General features: G+C 53.2%; 1 protein-coding gene across 1 annotated transcript; it reads right to left on the reverse strand.

Moving 5' to 3' along the window:
• Nucleotides 1-5,334: 5,334 nt before the first annotated feature.
• SLC22A13 (solute carrier family 22 member 13) lies at nt 5,335-14,252 on the reverse strand. The gene is made up of 10 exons (XM_042955689.1): nt 13,875-14,252; nt 8,653-8,756; nt 8,269-8,423; nt 7,844-8,012; nt 7,481-7,601; nt 7,295-7,389; nt 6,849-7,063; nt 6,573-6,681; nt 5,814-6,029; nt 5,335-5,609 (listed from the first exon to the last, which is right to left on the reverse strand). Exons 1-10 carry the CDS (start codon nt 14,250-14,252, stop codon nt 5,516-5,518), a joined length of 1,656 nt encoding a protein of 551 aa, XP_042811623.1. The 3' UTR covers nt 5,335-5,515.
• Nucleotides 14,253-15,800: the final 1,548 nt, after the last annotated feature.

Raw genomic sequence — 15,800 nt, forward strand, 5'->3', positions numbered from 1 at the left:
GATTCATCCAGAGCATTCCCCTGAGGCGCTGGGGAGCGGTTTCATGGCTGCAGATGAGTTGTGCACCTGTGGGTCCAGCATGCTCCCGAAGGCAGAGCGGTAGGTGAGCGGGTCAGTGAGTGAGGCGAGCCCGGGGTGCGTGAGTCAGGCCCAGGCTCCAGGACTCAGCCCTGAGACCTAGGGGTGTGGGGGAGGGGGGTGCGGAAGGGGTTGGCACTCCTTTTCTATCTCCTTGGACTTGGGGGCCCACTGCCAGAGACCTTTGTCTTTCACACCCAAGATTAGAATCCTTGAGGATTCGAGTAAAGGGACCTATGAAACCATCCACTTGAGGGGCGCCTGGGTGGCTCAGTCGGTTAAGCGGCCGACTTCGGCCCAGGTCATGATCTCGCGGTCCGTGAGTTCGAGCCCCGCGTCGGGCTCTGTGCTGACAGCTCCGAGCCTGGAGCCTGTTTCCGATTCTGTGTCTCCCTCTCTCTCTGACCCTCCCCCATTCATGCTTTGTCTCTCTCTGTCTCAAAAATAAAATAAGCGTTTAAAAAAAAAAAAATCCACTTGAAAATGGGGAGCCTAAGTACCAGGCTCCCATCACCAAGGCCTGAGAGCTGAGCCCTGTGCCCCAGCTGACCGTCAAGGCTGCACTGCTAGGGTGTCTCCCCAGTCTGGGCTTTTCTCTGATCAACACAGTCTATGGAGAACCACCACAGTCCAGCCTGTGCTGGAAACTTCCTGGTATCATTAAGCCCCCTTTCTGTCAAGCTTCTCAGGGTAGAGCCAAGATCAGGTCCTCTGAGATCCTAGGGGCTCAGCAGCTGAGCTCCTGTCAGCAACTGCTAAAAGACATTTCCCTTTTTTTTCTTAATTTTTATTTAATTTATTTTTTAAATTTACATCCAGGTTAGTTAACATATAGTGCAACAATGATTTTAGGGGTAGATTCCTTAATGCCCCTGACCCATTTAGCCCATCCCCACAACACCCCACAACCCCTCTAGTAACCCTCTGTTTGTTCTCCATATTTAAGAGTCTCTTATGTTTTGTCCCCCTCCTTGTTTTTATATTATTTTTGCTTCCCTTCGCTTGTGTTCATCTGTTTTGTATCTTAAAGTCCTCATATGAGTGAAGTCATATGATATTTGTCTTTCTGTGATTGGCTAATTTCACTTAGCATAATACCCTCCAGTTCCATCCACGTAGTTGCAAATGGCAAGATTTCATTCTTTTCGATTGCCGAGGAATACTCCATTGTATATATATATATATATACCACATCTTCTTTATCCATTCATCCATCGATGGACACTTGGGCTCTTTCCATACTTTGGCTATTGTTGATAGTGCTGCTATAAACATGGGGGTGCATGTGTCCCTTCGAAACAGCACACCTGGATCCCTTGGACAAATGCCTGGTAGTGCAATTCCTAGGTTGTAGGGTAATTCTATTTTTAGTTTTTTGAGGAACCTCCACACTGTTTTCCAGACTGGCTGCACCACTTTGCATTCTCACCAGCAGTGCAAAAGACATCCTCTTTCTCCGCATCCTCGCCAACATCTGTTGTTGCCTGAATTGTTAATGTTAGCCATTCTGACAGGTGTGAGGTGGTATCTCATCGTGGTTTTGATTTGTATTTCCCTGATAATGAGTGATGTTGAGCATTTTTTCATGTGTCAGTTGGCCATCTGGATGTCTTCTTTGGAGAAGTGTCTATTCATGTCTTTTGCCCATTTCTTCACTGGATTATTTGTTTTTTGGGTGTCGAGTTTTATCGATAAGTTCTTTCTAGATTTTGGATACTAACCCTTTATCTGATATGTTGTTTGCAAATACCTTCTCCCATTCTGTCGGTTGCCTTTTAGTTTTGCTGATTGTTTCCTTCGTTGTGCAGAAGCTTTTTATTTTGATGAGGTCCCAGGGGTTCCTTTTTGCTTTTGTTTCCCTTGCCTCTGGAGATGTGTTGAGTAAGAAGTTGCTGCGGCCAAGGTCAAAGAGGTTCTTGCCTGCTTTCTCCTCGAGGATTTTGCTGACTTCCTGTCTTACGTTGAGGTCTTTCATCCATTCTGAGTTTATTTGTGTGTATGGTGTAAGAAAGAGGTCCAGGTTCATTCTTCTGCATGTCGCTGTCCAGTTTTCCCAGCACCACTTGCTGAAGAGACTGTCTTTATTCCATTGGGTATTCTTTCCTGCTTTGTCAAAGATTAGTTGGCCATACGTTTGTGGGCCCATTTCTGGGTTCTCTCTTCTGTTCCATTGCTCTCTTCTGTTCTTGTGCCAGTACCATACTGTCTTGATAATTACAGCTTTGTAATACAGTTTGAAGTCCGGGATTGTGATACCTCCAGCTTTGGTTTTCTCTTTCAAGATTGCTTTGGCTATTCAGCGTCTCTTCTGGTTCCATACAAATTTTAGGATTGTTTATTCTAGCTCTGTGAAGAATGCTGGTGTTATTTTGATAGGGATTGCACTGAATATGTAGACTGCTTTGGGTAGTATCGACATTTTAGCAATATTTGTTCTTCCTATCCAGGAGCATGGAATATTTTTCCATTTTTTTTGTGCCTTCCTCAATTTCTTTCATAAGCTTTCTATAGTTTTCAGTGTATCGATTTTTCACCTCTTTGGTTAGATTTAGTCCTAGGTATTTTATGGTTTTTGGTGCCATTGTAAATGGGATCGATTCCTTGATTTCTCTTTCTGTTGCTTCATCGTGGGTGTGTAGGAATGCAACCGATTTCTGTGCGTTGGTTTTATATCCTGCCACTTTGCTGAAAAAGACATTTCCCTTTTAAACAGAACAGGCCACAGGGCATTTTTTATTACATACAAAGAAAAATCTTTCCCCCAACAGCCCACAATCCCTAAAAAAAAGTTCTCAAAGACCTGGCCCAAACGCAATAGGTTAATCTTTGCAGCATTTATGCTTGTGTCCTGATCTGTTTAAGTCTCTTCCCAGGAATGGAGATCATTCTGCCTCAAAAGGACGCAGTGTCCACATTGTAGAGGAGGTTGCTGTGAGAAGTAAATGAGATGAATCCTTTTCAGAATTACCAAATAAAATCTGTGCTGTCTAGTTGACAATAGGTTTACAACCTATGGGAAATACATACGAACCAACCCTCCCTCCCCCAAACCTTAGACACTTCCCTTCCTGGTTCTTCTGCCCCTCTCCATTCCCAGGGCTTATTTGTTGTGGGCTTTGCAATGAGCGTGAGCCAAAGAACTGAAGTCTCTGTGTCACCTCATGTCCAATCAGACTACTTTTTGGGCTTACATGGGCATAGGCGACTTCCTGGTAAGACTGTAACCTCTATAGTACTCAGCCCAGGAATCGGGGCGGGGGAGGGGGGGACTTCACACTAGGAGACAAATTGCCTGCTGTAACCCCCCCTCCCCCACCCCAGGGTGCCTGTCCATCAGACACCTGCTCTCACATGAACTTTAATTAAAGCTTGGCTTCACAGCGCTCTGAGTCTCCGCGTCCCTCCTTTGGTGGAGGAGTTGCCTCTGGCTTTGAACTGGCCTCTGCCCAGATCCAGGTGAGGCAGGTTGTTTTCACGACCAGGCAGGTTTGGCCTGCGTACCACACTGCGCCACAAAAGACTTTCAGGTGTACCCAACGGGTGACTTTAGCTTGGGATTCCATGACTGGGTGCATGGCGGGAAGCTAAAAAGAACTTTTCCCCACCATCCCAAAGCTGAGTCTGTAAGTAATAAATGATGTAATCTGGAGGTTGGGTCCGAGAGCAAACAGCCAAGAAAGAATTCTTGAGACGTTTTTGGTGCAAAAAAAAAAGAGTGATTTTATTAAGGTCCGAGGACAGAACTCGTGGGCAGAAAAATCTGCATTCTAAGTGTGAGGAGTGACTGACTGTGTAGGGCTTTTTATCCTATGAAGGGAGGAGGTGATGTCAGCGCTCCAAGAAATTGAGTCTATAGGTTTCTGGAGGTCTGACTATTCCTAGGATTGAGCTTTTCTTGTAAATCACGAAGACAGTTACAAACTGATGGAGTCTTGTGTCCTTTATGACTGTGATCTTTATCAGGTGACCATTGGCTTTTTCCTTCCTTTGGTCATGAGTCTGAGAAATGTCCCATGTGTCCCCCTCCCACCTTGGGGGAGGGGAACGTGGAGTGCCAACTTCCCTTTTGTTACGTCCTCAATAAAGATTCGCGTATTCAAACGAGGTGCTGGACACCTTCGTGCCAGATTTACAAAGATGGGGAGCACTCCCTCCAGCCTCCATCAGGGAAGGTGAGTGGGAGAAAGGGAGGGAGGTCCAGAAGGAGCCCCTCTTCAGGCCTGGGCCTCTGGGGAGAGGCGGAACCTCACTGTCTGCAGGGCAGTTAGCTGGGGAGGCCTTGGAGGAAGGGCACAGGAGGGGAAGAGGCCGGGCAAGCTCTTTTCCACTCTTTGCTGGTGCGAGGATGTATGGTGCTCTTGTGGGCCAGGTGGCTACCGGGGAAGGCGCTCTAGCTGGAGGTCCCTTGATGGGATGCAGCCAGGAGGGCTGTCTCGTAAGATGAGGAATGCTGGCAGCAAGAGACATGATGGGGGCAGCAGTGCTGGGGCAAGAGCTGAAGAGAGGGCCCTGGAGGTCAGCTGTGAGTACGCTCCTCGGATGAAGGAACAAGGCAGGGGCCCTGGGAGCACCGCTGAGAAATCCACCGATGTGTCCCCACGGAGGAGCTGTTAGAAGCCTGCCAGAGAACACTCGCTGATGATCAGCCAGTACACGCAGGGAAAGAACCACGGCCAGCAGCAACAGAGCAGAAAGCCCTTTCCCCTGGCCCTGCAGGAGCCAGAAGCAGCAGAGGTGAAAGGGAGGAGGGAGGTGAGGACGGGAACAACCAGCCTCCTCCCTTTCCCCACTGCTGTTCCCTGGGCCACGAGGTCAGGTATGAGCTGGACTGAACTCGGGGCAGGGGGTGGAGGCTCTTTGAAGAGAGGACAACACTGAAGCTTTGGTTTCGAGCAGACAGAGTCCTCTCTCAGCAGGATGGCGGGTCCTGTGGGGCCTCCCCCTGAGCCAACGGGGCCCAGCCCAGCCACCGGAAGGAACTACAACCTTCCCATCCACAGCCTTTTCTCCCACCGGCCTGGGTGCCGGCCGCGGCTTCCAACTTCCTCTCCCCCTGCTGCTGCATTCTTGGAAAGGCCCTACCCATCTGCTCTGCTCTGGGCTTAAATGTTTTGAGGGCAGGGGGACCCCAGACTGAGGGAACTAGAGGAGCCGTAAGCCCACAAGTCTATCAGAGAACCAGGGAAGCCCAAGAAACGCTCAAGGCCCGACCCCAGAACAGGGGTGGGGGTGGGCTGGGTTGAGAAAGGTGGTGAGGGGTGACGAGAAGAGGGAGGCCCTCACAGACACTTCAGAACCGGGCAGCCAGCGGCCGGGACGGGGACCAGGTCAGGGGTGTGCTTCCTCCAACTGCGAGGGGGGCCGTGCCGGCAGCCCCCAGCCATTTCCAGGGGGTGTCCAGGCAGCTCCCTGCTGTGCTCCAGCTCCAGGGACACGATCAGAAGTACGTGCTGCTCGCGAAGGTCACCCCTGGGCTGGAAGTTCTTCCTGAAGCCTCTGTTTCCTTTTCTGAAGGTGCTGACTCCGGAGACCTGGTGGGAGCCGGAGGCCGTCACCGGCCGGCCACGAATGGGTCCCGTGGCAGCGTCCTTCACCGCCCCTCCCCCAGGGGAGGGGACCTGGCCCAGAGCCAGTCGGATGTGTGTGGCTCCCGAGGGCCCCCGTATTGGCCTCTAAGCAACAGAGGACACATAGTGAGGTGGGGGCCTAGGCTTCAGAGAAAGCGAGCAGCTCACCGTGGGTGGGGCTCCTCCTCCAGCTCCTTGATGGTGTCCTTCAGGGGCTGGCCCCGTGTCTCCGGCAACAGGGCACAGAGGAAGCCTGCCCCGATGGGGAGGCTGCCGTAGATGAGCATAGGGAGGGCTGCCTGGTAATCCCCCAGCAGGCTTATGAGAGGGGTGAGGATCCCCCCGATCCTCGAGGAGATGCCCATCAGCCCCATGCCTGTCTGCCTGTGGGAAGGCCCGTCCGACTGAGCACACCCAGCCGCGACCCCCGGGCCACAGCCCCACCCCCGCTGCGCCTTGGGGTGGGGGTGCCCAGCCCCTCATTATGGCCCCGCAGGCCTGCCGCCTCCCCAGCCTCACCGGCCTTCTGCTCTCTGCTCCTGCATAGTAACTGCATGTAGTCCGGCCGCGTGCCACGCCTCTCTCACCTCCAGGCCTGTCTATCTGCTGCCCCCCTGCTCGCCTACCAAGTCTCAGGTCAAAGGCTGCACCTCACGTCTCCCCAGCAACCCCTGAGTGTTCCTCCTTCTGAGCCATTCATTCTTAGACTTGCTCCATATCCCAGGCTCCACAAGGCCAGGGCGTGCCCTCCTTCTGTATCTGTCCTCCACTGCCTGGGATAAGACGGGGACTCGGGCTAGATTCCTAGCTGCCCGGACCCCATCCGCGCTGCTGCCCCGCGAGCCGGCCTCATAAGCCAGCTGCCTGCGGGACAGGGGTGAGGGCAGAGGAGCGGGAGGGGTGAGGGCAGAGGGCGGCAGCCCTTACCGGATGACGGTGGGGAAGAGCTCGGCACAGTACACGTAGGAGATGGTAAAGCTGGCAGCCATGGCGAACTTGCCCACCACGGCCAGCACAGTGACCACCACCGGCAGATCTGGGGGAGGGTGCCGGTCAGCCGCAGGCAGGTGGACGGCCCCATGCCCCGGGCCCCACCCCTGCCCCGTCTGGTCCCCTCTGCTCCCGGGCCCCAGGTTTGCCCTCACTCCTGGAGGCGGGGGCGGGGTGGGGAGGGCAGGAATGTGGCAGAGCCAGCCCCGGCACCTGCTGGGACAAAGACGATGCCGATGCACACGAGGCCACCCAGAACCAGAGTCAGCATCTGGCTCCACTTGCGGCCCAACCACTGCATCATGAAGATGCTGAAGCAGCGGGCGGGAACCTCCACGGTTCCGAAGACAAGCTGCGTCAGGTAGATGTCCAGGCCAAAGTCACCGACTTGGAAGCTCAGGCCAAAGTACCCCAGACTGTCCACAAACCTGCAAAGTGTCCACGAATCCCTATCACTGCTGGGGGATGAGACACCATCCCTCTCAGAGGGAGCCTGTCTCTGAGCAGGAGGCAGCAGCACAGCCAGGGAGAAACCCAGTGAGGCCACACAGCCCGACCCTGACCGCCAGCCACCGTGTCCCAGCCGCTGACGCGCACCAGAGACGGGACAGCCCTTTGGCGTGGGCCTCAGGGCGGGGTGCGGGCCCTGGAGCGCTCACCAGACATAGAAGAAGATCAGGGTCACTTTCCGAAGCCGGGGGTGTCTGAACAGAGCCAGGGGATTCCCTGAGGGGCCTGTCTTCTCTGGGACCAGCTGGGGGCACGAGGCACAGTGAGGGGCCAGGCAGAAAGGTCTGGGCCCGCCAGACTCAGGGGCAGGGCTGGGCTTGGCCTGTGAGAAGTACCTGGCTCAGGAGCTCTGGGGAGAGTTTCCGCCTGTTGACGGAGGCCGCCTTCTGGATCACTTGTTTGGCCTCCTCCACCCTCCCTCTTGTCAGAAGCCACCGCGCTGACTCTGGCAGAGCCCTGCAGGTCAGGAACGGCTCTGACCTTGGAGCCCGCCCCACCCCCCCACTCCCCCAGGGGCCTTCCCAGCTGTTCCAGGGCACACAGAACCTCACACCCATCGCACTGTGGAGCGTTCCCCGAGGTGAATGTGAGTGTTGCGCTGCAACCACACACACCCCCGCCCTCCCCCCACCCCCTGCACAGCTAGCAGGGGTGGGTGGGGAGGGGGAAACGGCTTGCTCCTGGGAAGTACTCCTCACCAGATGTAGAAGAAGAGTAGCAAGACAGGTGCGGTGCCGGCCATTTGGAAATACCTCCAGTTTCGGACGCCATAGGCGAGTCCTGCTAATGCCATCTGACCCAGGGAGAAGGCGCACTGGACCAGGACCACGGCCTGAGTCCTCCTGGAGGGCCCCACCCACTCTGTAACTGTGCGAACAGAGAGACTGAGACCCGGCCAGGCCCCCACCCACACCCGCGGGCCCCCGGCTCCCTCCCTGTCATTCCCTAGACGGTCTTCTGTCAGGGTGGGCCTCGGTCCCACTTGCAGTGTGGGTGCCTGACAAGGCTCCCCCGGGCAGTCCGGGAAAGTGGCCGGCCCAGACCCCAAGGCCTCACCCCATGCCTGAAGGCTTAGGGACCCAGATACTCACCTAGGGGGACGTTTAGGGACCCAGATACTCACGTAGGGAGACGTTGCTGAAGGCGAACCCAGAGACAGCAGTAGCCACGGCAAAGCGCAGGACCATGTAGAGCTCAAAGCTGGGCACAAAGGCCGTGGTCGGGCCGAGGAGGGCGAACAGTAGCAGCTGCACCAGGATACTGACCTTGCGGCCAATCCTGGAGTAACAGAGGGGCAGGAAGTATGGGAGACCCAGCCCTGCCCTGGGCTCTCTGTCTGACAGAGGACACGTGACCCTGCCCTGCGAGCTCTGTTTGAGGGAGAGGGGAACAGGGCCTTATCCCAGACACCAGTGAAGGGCACGGGGGCGGGGGCGGGGCGAGAGGGGGAACTGTACCGGGAACGTAGGAGCATGCGAGGTCAAGGGCGAGCCGGTCAAGTTCCTACCGGTCACAGAGGGGCCCGAAGACGAGAGCCCCAGTGAGGAGCCCGGCCATGAACACCGACTGCGAGGTCTCCTTCAGGTGCTTCTGACCACAAACGAGGTTGAACTGAGGCAGACACAGGCAGATGTGAACCAGGGGCAGCCAACGGCAAGTCCTTTGTCGTCCAGCCCACCCACTGCAAACCTCTCAGGGCAGATGCCCGTGGTTCCCAAAGTGTGTGCGAAGGCACCCCAGGGCACCAGAACAAATTCATGGGGCACAGAACGACATTCGGAATTTTAAAGGAAAATGCAGCAATCCTCAACATCTGTCTGGCATTACAAGAACTACCAACTAAGGACAGTTCTGGTTCAACATGAGATCACGCTACATTCCTTCCAGTGACATCATATCTATGTGAAGCTGTATTTTGGGGAGGTGTTTTGCTAAAAAAAAAAAGCAAGCACCATGGGGAATGGAAAATGAGGGTGTCAGTGTTTAAGGACTGAGAAGTTGCACAGTTCCCAATGGGCACATACATCCTATTAGTAGGGGGTTGTATTTATTTAAAGATGAAAAACATGGAGTGCCTGGGTGGCTCAGTCGGTTGAGCGTCTGACTTCGGCTCTGGTCATGATCTCGTGGTTTCTGAGTTCGAGCCCCGCGTCGGGCTCTGTGCCGACAGCTCAGAGCCCGGAGCCTGCTTCGGATTCTGGGTCTCCCTCTCTCTCTGCCCTCTCCCACTTGTGCTGTCTCTCAAAACTAAATAAATATTAAAAAAATTAAAAAAAAATTAAAATGAAAGATATTTCCTTTCAGTTTCTGTGTATTATTTTTTAAAACAGTTCCTAAGTCATTTGAACATAATTACCTGTTAGGTTGTTTGGCCCTAATTACTCAATACACAAAACTTAGGTTTTTATTTTGGCTTGGAGATGCCAGGTAGAATTGCTGAGACATTAAGGATACAAAGTTTGGAACCCTTGACAGCCACTAATTACTGCTTCCTGACAAATGGGGCCTCTAGCCCACAGCCAGGGCACCCCTGTGACTTCCTTGGGCCTCATCAAATGTCCCCATCCGGCTGCAAAATCTCCGTGAAACTCTCACCATTCACTGCCAGTGAGAATCCCAAGGAGCCCTCACACCCCACTTGCAGAAGGAGATCAAGACGGAGGGACACGCACACGCGTGGGCGTGCGTGTGGGCGCTCATGTGCCTGCACACACAGGGGTGGGGCGACCCACCTGGAGACTCAGAGAGACTGAGAAACTGAGTGGAAAAAATATGCATGTTCGCCTAACTCTGTACGTATCTACTGCATGTGCACATACTGTAGGCACATGTGACTGACCCCGCCCCCCCCCCCCCCCCCTCCATTGGTCTGTGGGCCCTTCTGGGAGTTCTGTGCCCCCTGCACACAGCTCAGCTCCGGACGTGAATGTCGGTGGGGGGAAACACGACAGGTGAGTTGTCCTCTGCGGCTCAAGGTGATAGCTTCACAATCACTGATGCCGTTTGAGGGCTCACTCTGTGCTGGGCAGTCTGCTGCATGCTTCACATGTATTATCTAATTCTGACACCAATCCTTGATTTATTATTCCATTCCCCTGAGGGAGGGGAGGTTAAGCGGCTTCTCCGAGGTCCCGCTGCTGGATGGCAATGGAGTTCAGGCATCCCTTTTGCCCCAGACAGGGACTGAAACTGCGTGAAAGCTCAGAGAACGTTTGCTGAATGAATCAACACATGAATACCTAGAGCTAGCCAACTAGCCACTCATCATCAGTCAAAATCGCTAAAATCATTTTAGCAAGAAATGATTATCAGTCCAGGAGATACCATTGTGCTCATACTTCTGTTCTCAAGAACAACTGTTAATTTTCATATATGTCCAATGATTGCCTAATGGCCCCTGGGAGCGAAGGGGGGCAAGATAAGGGATCAGAACTTGTTCCACCCAGTTCTATTCTTTTTTTTTTTTTTTAACGTTTATTTATTTTTGAGACAGAGACAGAGCATGAACGGGGGAGGGTCATAGAGAGAGGGAGACACAGAATCTGAGACAGGCTCCAGGCTCTGAGCTGTCAGCACAGAGCCCGACGCGGGGCTCGAACTCACGGACCGGGAGATCGTGATCTGAGGCGAAGTCGGACGCTTAACCGACTGAGCCACCCAGGCGCCCCCACCCATTTCTATTCTGTTTGGTTTTTGTTTAGCAAGCACAGAGTGCCTTTGTAGTTAGACGCTATTTAAAATAACTCATAAAGGCCTGCTGCTATCAGCCTCTGGAATCTGAACAGAGAGGCTTTGTGGGACTTTGTTAACCTATCTGTTGGTGTCTTGGTTTCTCATGTACAAAATGGGGATAAAATATATTACATGGTGTCCCCCAGCAGGATTAAAGGAATTAATGCATGCAACATGCTTAGCACAGTGGCTGTCACACAGGAAGTCCTCGGTAAATGTCAGCTCAGCAGAGGGGGCACTGGCCCCCCCCCCCCCCCCCCCCCCCCCCCGTGCTCATGAAACTCACAGCTGGTGACCGACACCTCGGACACATGGGGCTATAGTGTTCTGAAGGCACGGATGCCGACCCCAGGGAGTCTTCCGAGGCTGGTGCCCCTACTCGGTGGCCACCACTCGCTACCTCCTTATAGCTTGTGTAGCCCTTATTTCATTCAGTCCTCATTCTAACGTCGTAAAGGATTATCATTCCCACTGTGCAACCACAGAGGCCAAAGCTTGGAGAGGTGCCAAGACGTGGCATGCAGGTGGAACAGAGGCAAAAGGCCTCCCCACCTGGGACGCCAGCCATTACCCTCTCCGACGCTAATGGCCAGAGTGGAGGGTTCTGTCTGGAGCTGGCCACGTGGGCACACAGAATCCCGCCCCCATTCTTGGAGCACTCACATCACATCTTCCTCCCCTGTTCCAAAAGCTTCCATGGCTCCCTTTGGTCTCTAGGAGAGAGCCCAAATCTCTCAGCTCTGTATCTAAGACCGTGGAAGAGTCATCTCTTCCTGATTTCCCAACATCTTCGTTGGTCAGCATTCCTCAGTCATGCCAATCATTTTCATGCCTCCGGATCTAGAAACGGCTATTCCCTCTGCTTCCCCTTCCCTCCCATTCTTTCCCCTTCTCTGGGCCCAAGACAGATCACACTGTTGTTAGTCATTCAGAGTCTATTTCCCTCCCGATTCCAAGGTTCATGTGGACAAGGCTGGGAATTATTTTTTTCTTTTACCAAGGACGGGCACCCGGGAAATGTTGGGAGGTAGATTGAGAAGGAGAAATGCACTCTGCTCTTCAAGAATACATAGCCTATAAGGCAATGTGCTCTTTTCTTCTCAAATTAGGACTATCCATATTTCAGTTTGAATATGAAGCTGCTGGTTATCAGAAGGAATGTTGGGAAGTCAGCTCAGAGAGAGTCCCCTGAATCAGTGTGGTGGAGCCCCTCTTCACAGATGGGAAGCAGAGGGAAACGACCTCACGCAACAGAGCTTTGGAAGCAAAGTTGGACTCAGCACATGGGTACAGGGCACAAAGTACCCAAGGTGTGCACTCTTTTGGGAATCCAAGCCCTTGAGAGTGTTGGAGCAGGAGAAGCATGGTAGGGAAGGGCAAGAGGTCCAAGGCCCAATGCCGGTGGTGGCACAGTCCAGGTTGGTGATTAAAGACCAAGAGGTTAGCCTCAAATCCTTAGAGCACTCGAACAAGGTGTCTCCCTCCTCTGACTGTTCCCTGCACAGTTAATACTCAGCAAGCCTTAACTGAACAAAATTGCATGAACAGTCCAGCACAGGGTGTAAACGGGGCTAAAGAAGTCTGGAAGTCTGAGAAGTCTGGAAGTTTGCCTGGGTTTTGAGGATGGTGTTTGGCCAGGTAGGCACCCACAGCATATGGGGACCAGTGGAGGCTGGTCCTACCAAGAGGGTGATGCTGGGAACCTGGAGAGGCCACTGGGGACCAGACTGGGCTCTGCTGGGAGAGCTCCTAGGCCGCATGCGGCTCTATGGAGCAGAATGGGGTGGAGGGTCAGGAGGAAGACAGGCAGGACAGATCTTTAGGCTGCAAGGGTTCTGGGGGCAGGTTTATGGTCACATATTAAAAGTGAATGCCTGGGGGTGCCTGGCTAGTTCAGTCAGTAGAGTGTGCAACTCTTGAGCTTGGGGGTTGTGAGTTCAAGCCCCAAGTTGGATATAGAGATTACTTAAAAACTGAAAATCTTAAAGAAAATGCCTTTGGTCAAAACATCATTCTCTGAAAGCCTCTAAAAAGTAAATACTTTTTTTACCTGCAGAGAAAAAAATAAACGAAGGCTTCTGGACTCCAGATTCCCCTCTCCACAAAGGCTCAGGATTCGCCACCCTCAAGGTGAGTCGTCCAGACCTCCCAACAACACTCGCCCCTTGGATGCTGGACCATCTGTGCTCTTTCCCACTCCTGCAGGGACCTGAGTGGGAGTCCCACGTCCACGATCAGCTCATTATGTTGCCCTGGACAAGTCGTCTCCCTACGCTGTGCCTCAGACCCAGCTTCTGGGAAGGAGCAGAGTGGGCCTGGATGCTTCCAGAGAGCCGTCCTTGCTCAGGTGGCTGGAGTGGGAATCTGTTTGTCTGCCCAGATCCTCCCTAAGAAAATGAGTTAAGCAGAGCAAGTGCTGTTATCTGCCGGACAAATCCTAGAGTCACAGTGCGTCCGGTCCCCTGGAGGCAGGTGGGGAGAGCTTTAGAGAGGGCAGCTGAAGGGCAGGAAGCCCACATCAGGCAAGCAGGAGGTCAGACAAGTGGATGGGGATCCAGGAAGGTAGGTAAGCAGGCAGATACGCAGGGGCAGACTGAAAGACGAGGGCAAGTGGACCGACAGATGGGAGCAGTGGGGGGAAAGACATAAAGACAGGAAAGCAGGAAGGGATAGGAAAAAGGTCAGGCAACTGGGCACACAGGCGGATAGATGGATAAAAGGGTAGACAAAAATGGACAGAGGGGCAGACAGATCAGAGACAGAATATGGATTGAAAGGTAGATGGACCAGTAGTCAGAGGACAAAGAGAAAAGCAGGATGAATGGCCAAAAAAAAAAAAAAAAAAAAAAAAAAAAAGCCATACCAAGTGGTCAATCATTCGTGGACGGGTGCTCCAGGGCAGATACAGAAGCAGCAACACCGGCAGCTGAGGGCAGACGGTCAGGCAAAGGAGCTGACCGACCCCAAACGGGCAGACAGGCAAAAGGGCAGCCCTACCTCGTTCTTTAGGGACAGGGGCCTGTCTTCGGGATACTCCCAGCCTGCCTCACAAGGCTGCGTCTCATTGAAGTGGTGGCTGAGGATGTCCTCCAGGCTGGCGTCGTCAGGGGGCGGCCGGAACATAAGGCAGGACTCAGGCTTGCCCGCAGCATCCAGGGGCACGCTCAGTGTCAGCTGTTCAGCCGCACTCAGGTTCAAAGTGTGGTTCTTGACCCAGGCTACTGAGCAGTGGTGGGCCTCGTGCTGGATCGTGAAGACCTGGGCAAACATGTAGTAAGCGGACAGGAAGCCGGGAATGCTCAGCAGCATCACCAGCTGTATCTGGAAGCGACCAAAGTCGCCTATTTCAGCCAGGACCTGGCCAAATTGAGCCATGTCTACTGGTCAGCCTGGGGCCATAGACAGCTCTGCAGCTCGGCTTTGGGGCGCTTACCCCTCTGAGCGGAGGTGACAGCTGTGTTAATGTTTAATCCAGCCTTTGACCTGTCACACTTCAACTCCCTGGCTGTAGCCTGGGCAGGATAGAATATGATAAAAAAAAAAAAAAAAAAAAAAAGTAGTCTACTCTGGTTTGCAAAATGCAAGGATGCTTTATTGACCGTGCGATGGACACAAGCCCCACAGAAGGACTTTCTCAGGCCCCGCACAGGAGCGAGCTTCAGCCAAATGTTCGACAGTGCACAAGCAGCATCCCCTCCCATGTCATCCCAAACAAATCGCACCCAGCTCAAACCCCTCCCATTATGATAGACCCCAAATTCTGAGGGTAGTTCTGACACTTAGAGGGACACAGAAGTCCCTTCTAGGGACCAGCTCAGAATAGACAATGGGGGTAAATCAGGAGAGGAGCAAGGACCCAGCCTGCCTACTCACTTGGTCAGCTGCCCGATCTGGCCTCTTAATCTGCTGATCTTATCTTTCTCTTATTTTTTTTTTATTTAAAAAAATTTTTTTAATGTTTTCTTATTTTATATTTGAGAGAGAGAGACAGAGCATGAGCAGGGGAGAGGCAGAGAGGGGAGGAGACAGAATCTGAAGCAGGCTCCAGGCTCTGAGCTGTCAGCACAGAGCCGGACTTGAGGCTCAAACTCACAAGCAGTGAGATTGTGACCTGAGCCGAAGTCAGACGCTTAACCAACTGAGCCACCCAGACGCCCCTTGTCTTTCTCTTAGCAGTGATTGGCATGTGGTAGGACACCATGAAGTCCAGGAGACCTACCAAGGGCACAAGCTTGCCAAAGGCAATCCGAGAGCACACAGCAATTACAGAAGAACCAAGAGTTGCATTTTGAGCTCTACTCTGATCCAGGAACCATTAACACATTCCCAAAATACACAGGCAAGCTGCTCCAGGGTAGCTCCAGTCCCAACGGGCAATCTCAGTGGTAACAGAGGAACACAGGACAAAGCCTCCCCACACCACAGCGGCAGCCGTGGACGCCCTTGCTGGCCTCAAGGCTGGAATGGGGCTCATGGTGGCTGACAGGTCAGGATTCTTACAGGACTGGAGGCTGACAGGATCTCTGACAGGAGGAATCTCCCAAAGATTAAAAAGTCTCCATCCTTTCTACCCTGGAAGAGGTCTACTGCAGGTAGACCCAGGGCTTGGAGAGCACCTAGTTCAGTCATAGGAGGTGGGGAATGATAGGACTAAAGACAGCATTTGGGAAAAATACACACGCACACGCACATGCATACACACACACATTCACGTAGTTGTCTGTGTATGCATAGGAAAGACTTCTTATGTTTTGGATTTTGAACCATTTTAAGAGAGGCTGAGCAGCACAGGTGAAGGGAGTACACGGAAGGAAGGCTGCATGGGGCGGTTCTGGACACAGCATGCCTGCATCTGCCTGGCCACCTGGCTGGCACAGCTGTTGGAGGCAGACTGTGAAGGGTGGGGGCATGGGCCCGAGACCC

The sequence above is a fragment of the Panthera leo genome, chromosome C2 (genome assembly GCF_018350215.1).
Source record: "Panthera leo isolate Ple1 chromosome C2, P.leo_Ple1_pat1.1, whole genome shotgun sequence".
Taxonomy (NCBI): domain Eukaryota; kingdom Metazoa; phylum Chordata; class Mammalia; order Carnivora; family Felidae; genus Panthera; species Panthera leo.

Bases quoted from the DNA above. Each gene is read 5' to 3' on its own strand.
- SLC22A13 (XM_042955689.1), bottom strand. From the start codon at position 14,252: ATGGCTCAATTTGGCCAGGTCCTGGCTGAAATAGGCGACTTTGGTCGC. The intron at 8,424-8,652 runs GTAGGAACTTGA...CTGTTACTCCAG, and splicing joins TTCGGGCCCCTCTGTGACCG to GATTGGCCGCAAGGTCAGTA. The intron at 7,390-7,480 runs GTACTTCTCACA...TCGTGCCCCCAG, and splicing joins CCCCAGAGCTCCTGAGCCAG to CTGGTCCCAGAGAAGACAGG.